Genomic DNA, 20988 nt, shown 5'->3' on the forward strand with positions numbered 1-20988 from the left:
GTTTCCTAAATGACCAATGTCAATGAATCTGAGAAAATTGCAGTACTGTCACTTTAGGTGATTATTTAATATGTTTAATATTTTCCATAAGTTTAAGTAACTTAGACTTTTGATAAGAGATGAGATTGGCGTGAGAGATGAGAATAAAACGCATTTCAGAGGCAAGTAGCTGCCTACCTGAGCACTGCAGACCATTGTAACCTTAACAGTAAGGCAAATGGGCTGGTCAAATTAAGTGTAGAGTTGCTAGGCAAAATACAGGATCCCCATTAAATTTAAATTTCGGTAAGTAATGGGTAATTTTTTTAATATAAGTATGCCCCCATGCAATATTTGGGAGTCCTAAATCTGGCCACTCTAATTAGGTGGCTCATTTAGAAGAAAGAGAGAATTGTGATCCAATAGAATCGGTCTAGAGAGGCATACTGGACAGAATGAATATTATTATGTGAGTAATACGGAGCAATTGTAGATCACTGAACAGATAAAAAGAAGACATAGTGCTTTAAAGAAAAATCTTCTTCCAGATGTGCACAGACTATCTCTTTTAATGATTTTATTTGTTTATTTGAGAGAGAGGGAGAAGCACGAGCCCCAAAGGGGGTAGTAGATGTAGTAGAGGCTTACCACTCAGGACCGATAGGATATCAGGCATGAAAAGAGATGGCAAATTGAGAGAGAAGAGAGCAGTTTTGGGCACAAGGCACCGTCGTGGAAGAGAAGACAGAAAGGAAGACTGGGGCCAAATGGGTTGGCCCTTTCATGCCTTCATGCCTTTGTCCTTCATGTGGTGGGAACTACAGCGGGTAACAGGCTGCAGCATCGAGAGCGAGGGTCAGGGCAGGGCGGGATGGTAGGAAAGATGTTCAGCTAGGAGGTCATAGCGTGAGTCCAGGGGAGAAAACACGCATGCTAGAGTTGGGTCTCTGAGATGGAAGTGAAAAGGAACATGTCCATAGAGCATTAGAGAGAACTGGCAAGATCGACTTGGAGGGTTTGGTGAGGGGAGGAGCGGTCAGAGATGCATGTGAGACTTCTGGTTTGAGGGACTTGCAGATTGTCCTGGCGTGTCAGCATGGACCATGAAGGGGTGTGGCTGTGTAGTCTGCAGAAGACAGGCATGTTCTGTGTAAAGGGACCTAGACTTGCACTGTATGGCTACTGCAAGTGGAAGGTCTCGAAACACAGATTTTTGGCTTTAAATATAAGCACTTCTGAGAGGTCAGGAAGTGAAAAGCGATCTTTAAGAAGTGGTAAATTGCCTCTGAGGTTCCTTCTGTTCTGCTGAGGCAGGAGCAGGAATCTGGGGGGTTCACCTCTCCAAGAACTACCTGTGCTCCTCTGGGCATATGACATAATTCTGAATGCTTCCTTTTCCTCATCCATAAACTGGGGGAATAAACTGCCACCTGCTAATTCAGCTGTTGTGAGGAGGAAATAAGACAACCCATGTTAGATGCTCGCAATGGTGTTGGGTACAGATCCAGGGCTCAAGAAACTTTCACCCTATAGGCTAAGCCCCTCCATAATGGACCAATTTTATATTAATGTTGATTTGAGGTGTTTCTCTTCTGTTTAAGCACAGGAAAATCTTTTGACTGATTTGTCTAATTTGATGAGGTATTATTTTCAGAGAGGGGTTAGACTTTTAGTTGCTTTTTCCATTACAAATTCTTTTGTGGATAGCATTATCGTTATTGCATGGAAATTTATCTTATGTTTGTGGCTTCTAAAATGAATAAAGCCTCAATATTGGTGGGGTTTTATTCTTGCAGGTTTGTTTGCTAATTTTTAGCTCCAAAAGAGTGTTGTGCTTTTTATAAATCCGTGACAAATATCATAATAAATTTAGATTATACCTTGGAAGTCAGGACTGGGTTGTAGAGTATAGGAGACTGCCCTGTCATCTTTGGGAAGGTAAGAAAATACCTTTTCCCCTTGTATGTTTTCTGTTTGTTTCTTTGTTACCAGTTTGTCACACTATCTTATCCATCATACTTGGATTAAGGGCCAGAAGTCTGATACGGAATGATCACCAGTCTGGGTATCAGAAAGATAATAAACTCCCTGGTTTCCATCACTACTACTAATTGACTGTAAGATCTGAGGTGAGTCACTGTTACCTCTGTACCTCAGTTTCCTCTGTAAAATGACTGTCACCTACCACCTCACCAATAGGTATGGTCAAGGTTAATTTTCATAGCACAAATTTATATAAGAATTGTTTTTTTAATGACCCCCCCAAAAAATCTTTGCAGTTGGAAAGAAAGCTATTTATTTCCATCTATGCCCTGTAGTTAGTGGAGGATGGATTGAAATTAACTCCACTGTCTCAGTAAATAAAATGAGATTTAAATTTGAAAAGTGATAAAATAATAATAATAAGAAGAAGAAGTTTAACTTAAAAGTAATAGAAATAAGGGGGGGGGATTTCCTAATTCAGTTTCTCACTGCACGCCCCCCTCCACCTAACCCACGTTGTTGGTTAAGTGCTTTGAACCTGTCAGAAACAGAGTGTAGGAAAAAATACCAAGTACCATGAGCCTGCCAGTGTGGGCTGTCGGGAATATCTATTATGCCATCTGTCACAGGGGATTTTAGGTTGGAGAGCAGCAAATCCGTGACTGGGGACTCAGAGTTCAAAAGCAGAAGGTCTCCCCTCTCTTCCGCCTACTGCCTAGCATCTAAGTCACTCTCTGTTTTCAGGCATTTCACTGACCATACACCGTGAATCTGCAGCTTCATTGATAAAGGAAGGACAGAAGGAAGGAAGGAAGGAAGGAGGAAAGAAAGCTTTAAGGGGCCATTGTTCATAACACTGTTCGGGGGGTTCTGGAGCTTGAATCTGTGTCATTGAGATGTGTAGTATGAAACGTCTGAGCCTGCTGTCTCCCTCCAACCCGTCCTGGGGTCTGGCTCTGACCTTGTTACAGTAGCAACCCTAGGCAGGGTGGGTGGAGGAAGGGCGGGCTCTCCAAAGGGAACAGGTGAGCTGCCCGACGGGTCTGTTTCTTGGGGGGAGCGGAGAAGCAGCAATTAGGCAGTGGAGTAATGCTCTTCGGGGCGCCAGCTCCGGTTCCGTAATCCATTCCTTTCTTAATGTGACTTGATGTAGATAGAGTGAGGGCCTATCAGGTGTGAAAAGCCCGGCTGCTCCTGGCGTGGAGTGGCCTCCAGACGGTGATTTGGCGACGTCAATCTAGTCATGCTTGATTTCGACACTTAACGTGGTAGAGCAGGATTTCTCTACCCCCGATCAACTTCTCAATTAGCAAGCTGCCTTGTGTAACGGCCTTGTTTTGCAATCCCTCAGGGCTGCTTGAGGGGTCATTAGGGTGAGAAAACTTGAACACTGGCTCCGGCTGGAGCCGTGCGGGAAGGGAGCCCGAGAGCTTTCCTAAATACATAGAACCCTTTTTCAAGTTGTTTGCTTTCATGGGATTGATTCTTGGCACATTAAGAAGCTTAAGGCTCCAGTATCTTCTTTAAACTGCCCCCTTATCGCCTTTGCCGCTGACAGGTTTTTTTGACAGGCTGAGAGTAAAAAGAGATAACTAGTAGGTTAGTACTTTATTTATACATGTGGACACACAAGCACACAGACGCTTGCACGTTAAGTTCAAATATCTTTTAAGTTGTCTTTTCGGGGCCTGTGGTTACCAGTAACATCAGCTGTCAATGATGCAAGTGCCTCATTTTTCTATATTCAGTGTGTCGGAGTTCAAAATCTTTATTTCTGCTATGTCTGATTTTGTTCACTAACGATTTTAGATTGTGCCTGCTTCAGTATTTTCTCTCTTGACCCCAGATAATATTTATATGAGTAATAGAGGTTACTATGAGGTTTACGCAATGGGCATTTATGAACAGATATTGAAACAGACTTTTTTAATATGATTTTTCCCTCTATGATTTGACTCAATGGCTGATTCCTAACTTTAATACATTTACTTTAACAATTAAAATTTCAAGTGATTTTTTGAGCATTTTTTTGTTGTTGTTCACAAAATGGATCTGGATAAGAAAACACATGCAATAGAAGCGCAGAAAAGTATTTTTGAGAATTGTACTAATTACTTGGAAAATATCTGTCCTTTTGAGGATAGGATTTGTATTTGTAACTTCCATTTTGATAACCTATTTTTATGTCCACTTGGTATTATCACAGTGTTAGAAAAGTAGGTGAATGAATTAATATCAAGTATTTTAGCAGATTCTGCCTTAAGGTAATATTCTTGGAGCAAATTATTGTAACATATATTCCATGAACAGGTTTTCCCAAAGTGGTCTGCTTGGGTTTCTTACGAAAATATTTACTTTATTGACACTGAGCTGAGCTTTTATGGTTAATAATATATGCATGTTTCTAGAGATAACTCAGTGTATTTTATAAATTGGAAGTGGGATATATATTGATGTTACACACCCCAATACACTTTCTGTTTATGAAGGGTTGACATCCAGTTTTAGAAGCGTTTAAGGAATAGTTAAAATTCTGGACACTGTGGCTTAGCAATTTCTAAGAAGTACTTCAGATAATAAGTCCTAGAGGTGATATAACAAGGAACTTTCTCAGTAACGTTTCCTTTTTATAAAGAAAATTCATATACATTCCAAAAATGAAGTCTTGACTTAAACTCAGTGCAATGGAAATAACATTTTACAGAAGAAAATGTTTTAAAACCTACACAGAAACATCATGTTCATATGATACTATTTGTGCATCATGTGTATGAATGGCCTTATATGTGTAGATACAAAAATATAATCTATAGGTCTGTTTAGAATTCTTTTTGTATAGTTTCACTACACAGAAATTCAACTTCAGTGTTTTTCCATAGCATTGTATTAATGTTGTACAAATCTATTATGGAGAGCATTGAGCTTAGACTAATTAATACTAAAGAATTATACCTCTTCTTTCCACAAAACTATTTTCCTTTTGAGTTTTCTACATTTTGTTGATTTCTTTTTCCAAAAATTGAAGTTGTCTCATCCTACAGATAATTGTTTTCATGGGTTTATTTTGGTAATTCTTCTAAATCCAACTTAAAGTAATTCAAAAATTTCTGAAAATATTCTCAAGTTAAACTTCAAGTTAAATATATGCATACATATATATATATATTTATTTACACATATACATACATATATAGAGATATAAAATACCAACTTGTACTGAATAAAAGTTGTATACATTCCTTTTAACATGGTTTTAAGAGAATGTTACAAATTCCATGTGACAAATAGAAATCAAATTCTCCAAATTAGCTTCTACCTGAATCATCCAGTTACACTGCAGCTAGAATGAAAAATCACTGAATGTTAAAATTATACAAAAGCCCTTAAAGGATATTTAGTTCAATCTGCCTATTTGGGTCAAAAAAAAGGAACTGAAGAACAGAAAGTTTGAAATGTCTGAATTCTAATTGATATTTGGCCATTGCTATATTTGCCATATAATTTTCTACCCAACCCAGAGCACTTTGACAAAGAAAGCACTGCTAATAATTATCCTGTGCCACGGGTACGTATGTAGGATTGTTCTACACACACCATGACATGGAAATACCCTCTCTATAATAACAGAGAGTAACCCACATGTGAATTTTTTAAAATGGTAGTTTTGAGAGTACTTTCTTAGAAGATTTAAAGAACAATTGTCCATTAAAATCCTCAAGACAAATGATGTCAGAGGTCCAATTTGCTTTGCAGAAAATACATTTTAAAAAGAGAACTAATAAGATACCTTCCATGAATCTTTGGTGATAACATTCATGGAATTTGGAGCTAGGATATATTTTGATGCTTTCATAATAAATGATCCTTGGTGAAAAATGAGGATGCCTGGGGCACCTGGGTGGCTCCAGTGGGTTAAGCATCCGCCTTCAGCTCGGGTCATGATCCCAGAGGAGTCCTGGGATCGAGCCCCAGGTGGGCTTCCTTCTCAGTGGGGAGCCTGCTTCTCCCTCTCCCTCTGCTCTCCCTCCCCCTCGTGCTTTCTTTCTCTCTGAAATTAATTAATTAATTAATTAAAAGAAAACAAGGATGACTGTCTCTGGTAACATTTTCTGCGCATCTTATTTTTAGTAAATTAAACATATGAATTACACAGTGTCCTAAATCCTGCCATCTACCTTAAAAAGAAATACTGTAATTAGGTAATTTCTTCAAAGAAGTAAGGTAAAAGATTTAAATAAAATTTGAAACTACATTGAAGATTACAGGTCCTTATATGGGTTGTCACTGGACTCCTACAAAGCACTTTTCCTCCTCTGAAGTAAGCCATAATAATTAATCCTAGAAGAAAAATTTGTGTGGAAATTTTACTGGCTAGTTGCAAGAATAAATAAAGGCCTTACCTAACTCTATGTAAGTGATTTGTTTACTTTTTATAAATACTCTGGCAATCACTGTCACAAAATCATAACCTCTGGGTATGAGAGAAACACTCTAGATCAGAACAGATACGTTTGCACTGTGGCCCCGTTACACTGTCGTCAGGGAGTCAGTGTTCCCCAGTGGAGTTCTAGTGAGTCTTAGTTAGTGCCTGAATGAATGAGTGAGTGGCATTTGCAAATAGGGTGAAATTGACACGTGAAGATATTAAGTGGCTTATTTGAAAAAGATCAAAGAAAAGGTCTTTCCCATGATTAGGTCTCAAATAATTGTTTCCAAAATGACCTCCATCGCCTTCCCATAAAAGCTTTTTTTTCCCCCCTTCTCTTTATTATTTTTTTTTCTGTTGAAACATTTCAGTACTTCATCAGTTATGAGATGGGTAAAAATCATATTTTCAAATAAGATACCTCTCCACTTTCTTGCTCACTTTTATATAGAGTGTATACTACACAAGTGTGAAAATGAAAGATGAAAGAAAAGGTAATTATAGGCCTCAAGAAGTCTGTAAAGATAGCAAAAGACTGTAAGGCTGATTTTTAGGAAAATACTAAGTATTTCAAAAGTTTCCACCCAGGGCGCCTGGGTGGCTCAGTGGGTTAAAGCCTCTGTCTTCGGCTCAGGTCACCAACCCAGGGTCCTGGGATCAAGCCCTGCATCTGGGGTGGGGGGTGTCTCTGCTCAGTGGGGAGCCTGCTTCCACCTCTCTCTCTCTGTGCCTGCCTCTCTGCCTACTTGTGATCTCTGTCAAATAAATAAATAAAATCTTAAAAAAAAAAGTTTCCACCCTTAAAAACCTGTATAATTGTAAGTAGATGAAGTTTGTTGAAACTTACAATAGGACAGGTTATTGCTTTAAGAACGTCTTAAAAGCCTTTTATTATACAGTTGTACATAGCATATTCTAATTAGCATTTATTGTACTTTGGCTAAAACCTTTATTCTGATTCTAATTCTAAAATCCTTTATTTTGATCTACCAACAACTTCCTCAGTTATATCAAGGGAGGGATAGACAGTAACTAAATTGCCCACAATATCTGTAAAAATAGTCATAGATATTGATAGTCATATAATTGTGACTGATTTGTTCTCTCCTCCATTAAAAACTTACCTGAAAATTAGAGCAGGGTCACTATAGTGACTAGATGAAATATCTACCTCAATTATTTAAAAATGTGTATTTCTAGTTTCAGATCATTTTATGTTTTCCCTTATTTCACTGTCTCTTGCTTTTCTCTACATCCTCTTAATCTAGCTTTTTCCATAGCTATCTCTAAATTTTTGAAAAAACTTGTCTTTTAATATCCCGACAATAAATAGCAAGTTTGATACATTTCTTTTGTTTTAGATACGGAAGATTCTTTTTGAGGACTAAGATTTTATGATTCTATGAAATGTTGGTACAATTGCCATATTTTCCCAGAAGTATTATCCTCATCAAATGTGGAAGGAAAAATACTCAATTTTACTTTTCTCTGAATCACTTCTCCCAATAGGTCGCTGTAAGTAGCAGTAACACCTGCTTGGAAGGCTTTGGAAAATGGGTACAGGAGAAATTGACAGTGATTTGTTGAAAGTGAAAGTATAGTATTGAAATGCTGTTTGTAACTTTTGACTGGGTTGGATGTGGAGACAGATGATAATTCTAAGTAAATCGATTCTCTCTCAGTTCAGCAAGCTAGAGACTTTTATCCAGTGCAGCCTCTTCTTGCTCCGTTTTGATGGGGCAAACCAGAGAAGTATAGTGAGGAAGAGACCATATGTGGATAAGGAGGTCTAGGTCATCATGAAGGGCAGATAATAAATAATGGTTTAGGCTTCTGTATGTAGACATGGGGTATCTCCTACCCTTCGTGGCAGAGCTAGGATAGGGACCAGAAAGGCCAGGCATTGGTTCCTTTTTCTTTATATCTTACCCTGCTGCTGACTGCATGGAGGAGAAAGTGGTAAGTTTTGAAAGGAGATGACCCCGTTAGCCTAGAACTGGTGGGACATTGTCATCGATGGGGTGCTATAGTGAGTCACACTGTTAGCATACATGCATTTAAGTCTGAAGTTAGAAGAAAATATCTCTGGCCTTTACTTTTCTCTATCTGTAGGCATAGAACACTGGAAGAAAGATTTCTAGGATGAGCTGCAATTAGAAAATTCTAGGTTTCTTTGCATTTAACTGTGATAGGCCTTGGGTATCCAGGGGTACAAGGAAAATAGACCAGCACTGTCTAATAGAAATATAATTTGATTCACATATTAATTTTAATTTTTCTAGTAGCCTCATTAAGAGGCAAGTTTTCTTTAAGGTAAAATTAATTATTTTTAAAGATTTTGTTTATTTATTTGACAGAGAGAGAGATCACAAGTAGGCAGAGAGGCAGGCAGACAGAGAGAGGGAAGCAGGCTCCCCACTGAGTAGAGGGCCTGATGTGGGGCTCGACCCCAGGACCCTAAGATCATGACCTGAGCTGAAGGCAGAGGCTGAACCCACTGAGCCACCCAGGTGCCCCAAGGTGAAATTAACTTGAAAACATATTTTCTTCAACCCAATGTATTCAAAAGATTATCATTTCCAAACACAATATTTTAAAAATTATTCATGGCATATTTTACTGTCCTGTGCTTTGAAATCTGGTGTGTATATTACACTTAAAGCATATTTCCATACAGACGAACCACATGTTAAGTGGTCAGTAACCACTAATGATAACCATATTGGACAGCATAGTGATAGACTATGAGTAAAAATAAAGTTAGTGTGGCTTATAAGTTGAGTGAAGGTGGGGAAAAGAACCAGCTCTATGGTGAAATTAAAGGTCCGCCTTCAAGGCGTGGACAGTGTTGGCTGTTTTGTCCTGTTTTCCTGGACCATCTTGAGATAGTCTACAGCAATCTGAATCACCATCTTCAAATTGGAGTAGATTTTGTGATTCTTTAGGGCACAGACACCTAACTGATCATTCATGGGTCTTGACTTGGTTCTTCTAGAATGATAGGTTCCTATAAGTCAAGTACAGTTTTCTGGGAAAAAAGTCTTCCTAGAATGTTTCCTTAGTCTTTCTTTTGCCCAAAATGTACTCCCCAGAGAGATGGATGACAGTGGCTTCCACCAAAATCTGTTTCTTCACCGTTAGAATCTTTTATATTTCTATTAGTCTGAATGTAGTATTAAGTACAGACAACAGGAATTACAAAAACCCAGAAGTGAAATCTTTCTCCTTCCTCTTCAGGGATAACTTTTTACCTATAATTTTATTATCCCCACCATATTGTTGTTTGAATGGGTTGGATCATGAGCTGATATTCAGTTAGTCCAACTGGTGGTTGGCAGATACTCAGGAATTAGCCATCTGGGTTGGATCTCAGCACCCAACAGCCAAGGGCTATTCTGTCTGATTCAAGGAAGAGGGGAGTTTTGCCTGAGCATAGAGAAGGACACATTCTGAAGATACTCTTAAAATATTACTGTACCAAACATGAAGCCTTAGTCATCCAGGCCAGAGTCACCTATGTGGTCTGTCTGGGCTTCTCTTCCTACCCACCATACCCTCAGCCTATCTGACTGGTAGCAAATTTGCCACTTTTTAAACATGCCTTAAATAACTCTGATTTTGACCATCTCCAGACTTCTGTTTATATTCTAATACCAACCCGTGAAATCCTTCTTTCAAGCTCCCACCAGTTTTCTACCTTTTGAAAAGCCAACTGTCATTTCAGGTCCTGCTTCAGATGACATGTCTTCCCTGGTACTGACACAGGCCTACCCAGTGACGCCCCCCTCTGTACATGGCGGTTCTCACATCCCGCCCCTGGACTGCTCTTCTCACTAGTTCCTTGACAGCACACGCCCCGCTGATATTCATCGTATTGTCCCCAGTACCACGCACATAGTAGGCCTCCACTGTCATTAGCAAGGGTTCATTGAACCTGAGCTTTCTGTCCGTACCATAAGCTATCTCTGTGATTTTAGGTAGTAAGTTGCATATTTTAACATGTACACAGCTCTATGGCATGGCCCTTAGCAGGTTTTATGAAATTATAGTTAGGCATTAATAAGTTTGACTTAAATTTCCCACTCACCCTGTAACATCTGCTTACTTAGTGGGCAGAGTATGTGTGTATTCCCTGTAGATCTATCTATATAAAGACATCTATCTATCTATCTAGAGATCTTACATAGGAGATACCTATCTTTTCTATCTTATATATAAGATTTTATACAGAGAGAATATACACATGCATATAGAGAGAATACACATACATACTATATAGGTATATATTAATATTTATATTAAACTTGACATTCATCAAATGGCTTTTATGTCTGTTTGACATGATCTGTATTTGTTAGTAAAAATATATGCAAAGACTGAACTTAACAGCCCAAATTAGAGTTAATTTCATAGAATAAAACTACTTAACTCTGAAAGGAATAATCTCTGAGGTCCCTTTAACAGGTGATGTATCTAGTGCCTTTAAAACATGGCCAACTTTTTTTAGCTTAACTTTTGAAAAATTCCAACTTCATCTATTTGCACAATGTATACTAAAAATATATGTTAAGTCTAACCGTAACAATTAGAAGCATGGTTCAAATTAATGTTAAACATTTTTTATATTCTCCTTTGTACATTTACAAATGTTCAATGTTGCCTTTTTTCCCTCTTTGAACTCCCACAATTTCTTTATCTCTGTGACAGTGGAGCACATGCTAAGACCCACCGGGGAAGAAAACAATAGGTTCAACTCTCTTCACCCTTGTAATGGGTGAGCTTTTTACATTTAAAACAAAAGAATTGGAAGTTTAAAGTGTTTTCATTTTCTATCACTACATTCCTTAGTTTAAAAAGTGAAATAGGAAAGGAGATGAGAAGTGTATTTGTAATAGACAAAAAAAGCAATTGCCCTTCTCGATCTGTGAAAATGTTCTATTCCTTCTCACATAACATGTTCAATAAAACTTCACCATCCAGCAGTAAAGTTAAAGATCTTTTCCTTTGATTACAACCTCATATTCTTAGAAAACTAAACTTTTCTTTCTCTGTTCATCTCTAGTTATTCTCCATACAGAGGTGTTCTTTTATTTTTTTACACATAGGATGATAACTAAGTCTTCTCTGCGGTATTGAAAAAAAATTACTGTTGAATTTACTGTGTTCAAGTTATATTCAAGTTGCTAAATGAGGGTTGCCTGAATATGAGAGAACACTTGATCTTTGCTCAGAATTAAGGTTTACTGCGGTGATATTTATTTATGCATTTCCCCCCAAATAATAAATTAATTTGAGTCAAATACTATGCTTTCCATGGCTTGGGGGAATTTGATTTAGTGACTTGAGCCACTGACCTGGTAAAAAATCTATAGAAACATCTGGTGCTGTGAAATAAAAGACACTAATACAATGAACACTCATTTTCCCCCGGATGCCTGTAGTAAACCATATTCATTATTGCTATGTTAAATGATTATATGTCTTGAGTTTTTCTCAACCCCCACCTCCAGGAACTTTAGTAATGGATATATACTAACTTATACAGAATTCACCTGATTTATGACTATGTTGCAAAAGCTGTTGAACATTTAGTAAAAATGCAAAATTTTCTGAGTACCTTTAAAAAAATATGTGTTTAGTCTCAGTTCTTGCTTTGTCACCCATACACACAAAAAACACTAGTTCTCTGCATGCGCACCACAGTGTGTGGAGTGTTATATAGCATACAGATAGACCGAGTTCTAACCCATAGGTTGTCTGTTGGTTTTGGGGTTTTTTTGTTTGTTTGTTTGTTTGTTTGTTTGTTTTTTGTTTTGTTTTTTACCTTCGTGTCTGTGTTTAGATTGTCAGTGCCAGGTAGTGAAAGGAAAACAGAATGAAGAGGACAGGAACACCCTTTGGGATTCCTACAGATAGTTACTTGCATTGATATTGTATAGATGGTAGTTGCCACCTTGTATCTCGTAAGTCCACTTTTTGTAGTGTGTCAGAAACAAGACAAAAGTCATATTGCTTAAAGCCTATTATGAGCATAAATGGTAGAGAAAAATCTAGCCCATAAATTGGCAAATTAACCCTTGCCATGCTTTAATAATCTGTAAGACGTTTTAAGCTGAGCAAAATGGATCAATTTTGTTTTCCTTACCATAAATTTATGAGCTGATACTCTATTTTGAATCTAGGTCAGAGTTTCAAAATTACTCCTTTTGAAAATAAAGCTTTGTCTGTCTCAGTGTACTATTTGCTAAGTACACTTAGGCCCTCCTCTTCTGTTAGGATGAGATCTTGTAAGCACTGGAAACAAGAGATTACAGAGGTCTCTCACTTAAACAGAAAAGTGGATCCGTGTTAACATCCCTGTAAATGAATCTGGGAATGAGGAGTGGAGAGGAAGGGGTTACAAGAATTTCCAGGATTATTAATAGTCTAAATGAATTAGATAATTAAGAGACTCTTCTTGAATATATCCTAGACATATCTGAAAAAAAAAAAAAGTCTTACAAATGAGTACTATGCATGCCTTAAGCTTAATTGATACATTATATGGCAATTATTTTTGCCTGAGAATCCAAATGTCATGTTTGAAAACCAAAGGATAACATTATAGGCTTTGAAAAAAACCCGATTTTGTAAAATAGGATTTCGTTTCCTTTCTCAGAGAATCTTGGGTTCGTCCAACTGCAAAAAAGAACACGAATGTGGCTATAGAATGATCTCTTGATCCTTGGACAAAACTGAGGAAAAAGTCTAACAAATGCATCGTTTTGCAGTAAATTAGATCAGATTTCCGCATCTCCGCACTCAGTCTGTGAGCTGACAGTTCAGTAAAATGTTCCCTTGTAAGGTTCGCCCTCTTAGGAAAAGGGGCAATAATTCATCATTAGGATTTCAGAGTCCAGGTGTAGATGGAAACTGATGGGGCCTCCAGCGAGGCAGGGAGAGTGCGTGGAAGAAGAAAATTTTATCTGAAGCCTAATTCCCTGGTTACAGCAGAGAATAATTAAGATAATATTGCTTCAAGAGTCCTTTAATGATTAAAAATCACATATGCAGAATCCATAAATTGGAGGGCAACAAATTGGAAGGCTGTAGCGTCAGAGAACGGTTTTGTGCACATCGCGCTGGAAAGTACACTGGAGGCGGCACGCCGGACGGCCAGCCACCAGAGACCAGGACCATTCCAAGGACTTTGTTTAGATGCAACAAATCATTTGTCTGTTATTAACCCAGAGCTTGTAATTATGCAGATTGCCATAGATTTTCCTGGGCCTGGAAGTGAGATTGAGGGTTGTTCGCAGTATAGCAGGCAGCTCGGGGCTGGCCATGCATTACTGAACTTGCCACATTTATCATGTTGACTGATGGCAGCAGAAGCAGGTCTCAGGTCCCAGTGGTTAATGTAGTGGGTAATTAACTGTCATTTGCCTAGTAATAGGCTGATGATCAATGGTTTGTGTGGAAACAAATTCTAATCAGGTAGCTGATAAATGCTCAGCTAGCGAGAGCAATTGAAATTGGGGGAAACTATGTCCAGAATTTCAAAATGGCATTGTGTGGGTATGTTTATGAGGTGTAAGCAGAGGGAGTAGTTCTCAAAAACCGCGTCCTCGCCTACCGGCCACATTTTCTAACCCACAAGTGCATCTATATTCGTAGAATAAAGAACTTTTTAAGACTTCCTTATGTTTCCAAAAAAAAAATAATAATAATAATGAAAGAACGGAAGGAACAAATGGCACGCGTCAGAGTCGTGACTCTTGAGTGGGTCACGTGAAGTGCCCTGAAAAGTGAACGTGAAATGGTAGGAGGGACGGGAAATTTCTGCTTCCAGAAGAACAGGACGAAAGCTTTACCTTGGGTTGGTTTCGTTTGCAATGACGCCAGGAGGAGATGTGTGTGAGATACTTGTTTTCAGTGAAGCTGTTTTTAGAGAAAAATCATTTCCTGAAATAGGGATTGTACACCAGGAACACAAAGGTGATTAGAGTTAGACTCCTTATTAGAATTTTTTTTTTTTTTAATTCCTGCAGGAAAACAGCGTCTAACAATCCTGAATTTAGTCTTCTTGAATATAAACCTTCCTTCCCCTCTTATCAAGGGCACGGATTATACAGGCAAGCTGTTTGCAAAGCGTTTACACCTTCTCCCCTCAAGGCGCTTATGTTCTTCAAGAGACAATCTAAGAAAAACATAAGCATGAACATTTATTACATGTTTTGCCAGATCCTGAAAACCATTCTCACAGCTCTTTCCAACAGTTGTCATTAGCCTGGTAAGAGGAAATGGTTATGAACTTGAGAATGAATATGCATGCCTTAAGCAAAGACCTGTCTTTGGAGTATTTAGAAACTACAAGAAGAGAAACTTCAGCACATTTGCGCGTAATCCTTAAATTCAATAAAATGAAAGACTAAGTTTTTTAAAGTACACTTTTATAAATAAAATGAGTTTTCTCCCTAGCACCTTTGAATTCATTAGTTTAGAACTGCTTTTAATTTGGTCTTTCCCATGAGAACCATTATATTTTTCTCCTGTCAGCCTGATGCTGGAGAAAAAAGAAAACTGGCAGATGTGGTGTTTTTCATCTAGTTTGCTTCCTAGTTAAAAAGTGCATTAACTGCTATGCCTGGAATATTATTTATAATAACTCTTCACCACCATTAAGAACTTTAAAGAAACTTGGTTTAAATATTGCCAGTGCAAATGGGTAAAATATTTTATTTCCTCCCATTATGAAACTATAGAGACACTTTAATTTGTACTATTTTTTTAGGTCATTACAATAACTATTTTCAGGAATCTATCGCAAATAGGATTTTTAAAAAATACCTTTTCCCTGGACAGTTCCACTGGTTCTTTCAATATATTATGTTTCAACTCCTGGTCCAGCTCTGTGTAGTTTACAGCCTCATTTACTTTAATGTGCTACTTGAATAACATAATCAGAGCTATAACTATGGTATGGGGCCATAAGGTGCATGCACCTCTGATGTTTTTTGACTATTTAAATGGCTTGTACATAAATGTTCTTTTAATAATAATGGCAAACCTCCTAGTAACTAGATGTCAGAAAACAGTGAGTCCTTCAAATGGGTTTCTTCTCCAATGAAAACGGCTACTACGTGTCAGTGAGATCAAAGTTATGTTGCATTTCTATTTACTGCATATTCTATCAAGTGGAAGATTTTTTTTGCTACGAATTCACCTCCATTGACTTGTTTGTGTGTGGTTATGTAAGCTTCCTGATGTATTTGTCTTTTCCTTTCCTTCTCAAACGAGATGTGATTTTCATCAAGAAAGGTCAACGGAGTATGTATCAGAGAGGAATACTTATGTATCTGCCGAGGATAAAACGTGCTTGTGTACATCATAAGGCATTGCCTGTTGATAGCTTTGCAGGGTGTGCTGGCACCTTCTCTAGTCATCATCTCAGATCTCCCTGTAAGAGTTTGAGAAAAATGTTTATTGTTCCAGGCTCTTTGGTGTAACGGGGAACTGCGCCGCCTGTAGTAAGCTCATCCCTGCCTTTGAGATGGTGATGCGAGCCAAGGACAACGTTTACCACCTGGACTGCTTTGCATGTCAGCTTTGTAATCAGAGGTAAGCAGGTTTCATTCCCGTGTCTAAAAAGTGGCAAACCTCTAGTTGCTAGTTATTTACTTAATTGATGGGAATTATATATATTACTTAAGGCTATTAATCTCAGCATTTTGTTTTCTGCAAACATTCATCGGGTGCCAGGAAGAAAGCACTGAGGAGGAAAGGTCTTAAAACTGTGCTTCTACCTGCAGAAAGAGCAACCTATAGCAGAATGTGAGAAGCAATGAAGACACTGCTATTTTAGTTTTCTTCTTATTCATTCTTTATTATTTTTCTGTCATTTTAAAAAGTAGGTTTAGAATATCCCTAAAATTTACTTTAAAACTTTAAAGTATCTTGAAAATATTCTTTTAAAAGTAGGCTTAAAATCTTCACTTTTTTGTTCTGTGACCCAACACATTTGCCCTGAGTCAAATATACAGGAATTTGTAGGAGGTGATGTGTCTTATCTTAGTTTTCCTATTTTTGGTTGCCCTGTCTCTTGATTTCTCATCTTGAATTTTAACCTTGTTTTATATGTACTTTTTAAGTTGCTTTAAGTTTCCTTGGGAATGAGGCCAGAAATAGCTAATAATTTAACACTTATCAGCATTGGATGGGCAGCATAGGCAAAGGGGAAGAGTATTGCACAAGGAATCTAGAAACCTAAATTCTAGGCTGGGCTTCGCCCCTCACAAGATGTATAACCATCCTTCAAGCATTTTAGCTCTCTGGATCTTGGTTTTCTCATTTACAACAAAAAGGAGCTGGATTAGCCAGTATCAGAGAACTCTTTCATCTAAAAGTATTATCACTTTATTCCATTTTTCCCTCTGAAAGTTGTAACTTTTATTTCCAGTGGGACCCATATACTACTGATGCCTGTTTTATATGATATATGCAGAGGATATTAGAATATGAAACTGTATCTATCATTAAAATATATTTAAAAATTTACTACACTTGATGGATATTAATGAAAATATATTCAAGACAAGAGTGACAACACCTGGACATACTATATAATCAGGCCACATTTATTATATCATGTTCTCAGTTACTGTGATTTGTACTACTTTACTGTTCAATGCAGCGTCTTTTTATGAGGCCCTGTGTAGAACGGCACAGAGGACACGATTTTTACAGGAAGAAATGGATTCAAATTCCAGCCCCATTGTATATTAGATACGACATCCTGAGTCTTGTTACTTCATCTCTGAGATTTGTTTCTACCCCCTGACAATGAAGACACTAACACCTATCTTACAGATTTTGAAAATTAAATGAAATAATTTATATTAAAAATACCAGAGCACAATTGGTCCTAAAAAATAGGCTTTTTTATCTTGATATTTACAATTTACTTTTACCAAATCATATGCCACTAACTTGGTTTATATACAGGATATGTATCTAAAAAAAAAAAAAAAAGATATATCTCAATGATACTTCCTGCTAAATGGAGATGTTCAGAGTAGTGCACAGTATACCTTGCCAGTATACCTAAGCCAGTATACCTGAATATCTAATTTATCCAGGAAATAATTCAAAAAGTCATCTTATAGGCACTTTAAGTCTGTACAAACTTTTGGAATCAAAGCTGATTAATTCAGTCCATGGTGACCTTTAGCCAAAAATAAATTGACAAGTATGTGTGTAAAGATATAGGCACATGAATATAAATATCTACACATTTATACAGACATTTATATGCACGTATACATGTATGTGTATATATTTTAAAGGTGCATTAGTATACTTCCGTTTCCTTGCCCTATTGATCCACTAACAGCATCCATGCAAATACAGTTATCTTCATGCAACAATAACACTTAACTTCTTTTCTACTTTATGAAAGGTTACATATTCATAGTAGAAATTTTGGAAAATAAAAAGGGATAAAGAATCATGTTGCCCCATGTCTTACTATTCTAAAAAAAAAGGCATTTTAATATTTTGGTGTATAGCTGGCCATATGTTTTCTTATGCATATATGATGGGTGTTATATAGCATATATTTTATGATACATTTGAGCAGCTTAAAGAAAAAGAACAGGGAAGAATACTAGTGTTTGATATTTGGACTTTTTCATTTATGATAGCATGCTTTTCAAATTCTTTAAGATATCTTAAGCCTTCTTGTGTTTTATTTTATGAGTAGAGTTTCATTGTTAAATCAGTCTTCTCTTGTCAGATGTATAAGCTATTTCTTCAACTTGATATATTACCAATATTATCGACATAATATCATCAACATAATATTTACAAACAAACAATATTCAAGTATGTGTCAGGATAAATTCACAGGAGCGCTGGACAAAGTATATAACCCTTTTAAAGGTTTATGTTATGTATTGTTAAAATGTTATATATTGTTAAGATGCTCTCCCCAACAGTTATACCAATTATTCTCACACCAGAAATGTAAAAGCTATGTATTCCCTTCCATTCACTCTAGCATTGGGAGTTATTATTTAAAAAGAAACCCTTGTCACCTGAGGGATGAAAGATGGTATCCCATTATAATTTTTAATTAGTATTTATTTGATTTCTAGTGGTCCTTTGCTATTTCTTCTTTTAGGGAATGGCCTGTTTATGCCCTATGTCCATTTTTCCTTTAGGGCAGTCTCCCCTATTTTATCCATGTTCTACACAGAAAATTAAAACATCATTCAAGGGCTAAATCCAGCCTAAATTCTATTATGATGCAAAGTAATTGTAGGTTGTTAATGCTATTTACAAAGCATATATCAATTTTATTTGACCATTGAAATAAAAAGTTGCATTCACAATTAAGTCTATCTCCTCAGTAGAACTCAGTCAAGTAAGACAAACACTCCTAAATTTTGACTCTAAAACTGTTCACATTCTTATTGCTGCAAAATACTATTCTAGTATCATTATTAAAGTACCTAATATATTTCCATGTTCGCTTCATTTATTACATGCCATAATGGGACTGCATATCTTTAGTGCTGGTTATGCACAATTAGCACTTAGTTATTGTCTTGTCACTTCAGCCCCTACAAGACAAACTTCTTTAATGCAAGAAGTCAGCTAATCTTCATCAGTCAAGCAAAGCAGACAAATTTTGTTACTCTGAATACAGAAGGTTTTCAACATAGGAGATTTTCTTTCTACTTTGACATTTGCTGGGGAAATCCTCTCCAATAAAGCCATATGCCACATGAGCCTATACTTTCAGTAGCCAAACTATTATTATAGCATTGTACTTTTTCAAGTGAAACACAAAGCAAACAGGTAATTTATAGGCACTTTCCTTTAAGCAAACTTTATTGGCATCTGAGACTGTGGTATTATAAATGCTTATGAATTTTATTTAGCAGTCATTTCTTCTTAACTTTTAAATCAAAAGATCATTTAGATCGAAAGCATTTCTCAGTGTTTGCAAAATGGTAGTAAAAATAACTTTTCAGGATTGGTTGTTTCTCGTGTATACCCTCTTCGCTCATTTGAGAGGGGGGTATGGCTAAAGATGTGAATCCTGAATTAAGCATCTAAGGTGTTTGTTTGATTGTTTGTTTTTCTTTATTAACAGAAGCAGAGGAATGTTATTTTGAGCATCTTAGATGATAACTGTATCTCACTCAGAATTGAAGAATTCTGTGTAATAGGTTAATTTTTTAAAGGTGACCAAGCCCCTCCTCCTTAGACAATTCTATAAAACTAAACGATGATTTTACAAGAAAAGGAAAGAACATGTTTGTTTGTAATGAAACTGCCTCAAAGACGTAGAGTTGTTTAACACTAAAGAATAAAAGCGCTATGCTAGGCTCTGGAAAGAAAGGTGAAGAAAAACCAGTTTCTCTCTTAGAGGTATTCAAAGCTATGGGAGAGACAGGACATCAAAGACTCACAGAAGAGTGTAATCGATGCTAAACAGATCTATACTGAGGAAAAGAGAGGTCTGTCCTTCTTGAAGTCTTAGAGAAGCATCAAAGGGTTGATGTGCTGGGTTTTAAAAACGGAACTCCCTAGGACTGGTTGGAATGTAGGTATTGTGTCTGGTGGGGGTTGGGGAGGATGAGGAAGCCAAGGAGCAATGAGGAAAGGGTTTTCCAGACAGATGGAAGCATCATGCAAGTCATGGAAGTGTGAAAGCATTTAATGTGTGCAGGAAATGAAAAGAGCTCAGAATGCTCAGAGATTAGAGGGAGTTTACTCAGGATATGGAGAAGGAGGGAATGGCATGAGGATCAGGAGGAGGTGAAATTTAAAGGTAGGAAGTCAACGAATGAGTCAAAATGAACACGAATTTATATTATCCATCTAAAAATACCTTTGTTATTTAAAACTATTTGGTTCGGGGATGAATCTGTCTTAACCTGTATTTACTGACCACCCACCTCAAGTGGTCATGTAATTTATGGTGGTATTTCAGAGGGTTCAAAAGAGCTATAACTCATGGGCACTTACCCCAGCACTGCAGCGCACATTGGGAAACTTGTTACCCATTCAGGAGGAAATCTGAAATGCCAAAGTAAATGATATGGCAATAAATAAGTGCCTTGGGAAAGATCAGAATGAGTTGGCATGGCCAGGGAATGTATTGATGGAGGGAATGGAAACTAAAGAATTTTTTTAAAAGAATTTAAACAGATGAAAAAACAGGAAGAAATAGTCATGGTTAGGGAACAGCTTAAGCAGAGGTGAAAAAAAAATTGTCATTAACAAATAATGATACCAGAATTCTTCTATAGCGCCCATCATACACTAGACACTGTTCTGCTTTACATGTGCTCATTTAATACTCAATAAAGTGAGATACTATTATTGCCCTCATTTTATAGATGAAGTAACTGAAGTACAGAAAATTTAAGTAACTTGCCCTAGAAAACAATGATAGAAAATGGTAGACTCAAAATCTGAACCCAGAGGGTCTGGTTTTAGTCTTTCAACTCAGATCTGATATAAGCCCTGGACTCCTTCAAGAGAGGTATTTTATTTTCTGACTGAATAACTATAAATGGGAATAGATATAGTGAAATTCAAGCAAGGTA

At 37.1% G+C, this 20988-nt stretch overlaps 1 protein-coding gene across 7 annotated transcripts in view; it reads left to right on the plus strand.

Annotated features, from left to right (window-relative positions):
* Window positions 1-20988, plus strand: part of LMO3 (LIM domain only 3) — a 57062-nt gene that overhangs the window by 28969 nt on the left and 7105 nt on the right. For all 7 annotated transcript variants that reach the window (XM_004755756.3, XM_004755755.3, XM_004755752.3 and 4 more), the window contains one exon: window positions 15863-15988. In XM_004755756.3, the coding sequence (XP_004755813.1) occupies window positions 15863-15988 (126 nt within the window). The remainder of the gene's footprint in view (window positions 1-15862; window positions 15989-20988) is intronic.

This window comes from Mustela putorius, unplaced genomic scaffold, assembly GCF_011764305.1.
Source record: "Mustela putorius furo isolate JIRA1106 unplaced genomic scaffold, ASM1176430v1.1 tig00537227_pilon_pilon_pilon, whole genome shotgun sequence".
Classification (NCBI taxonomy): domain Eukaryota; kingdom Metazoa; phylum Chordata; class Mammalia; order Carnivora; family Mustelidae; genus Mustela; species Mustela putorius.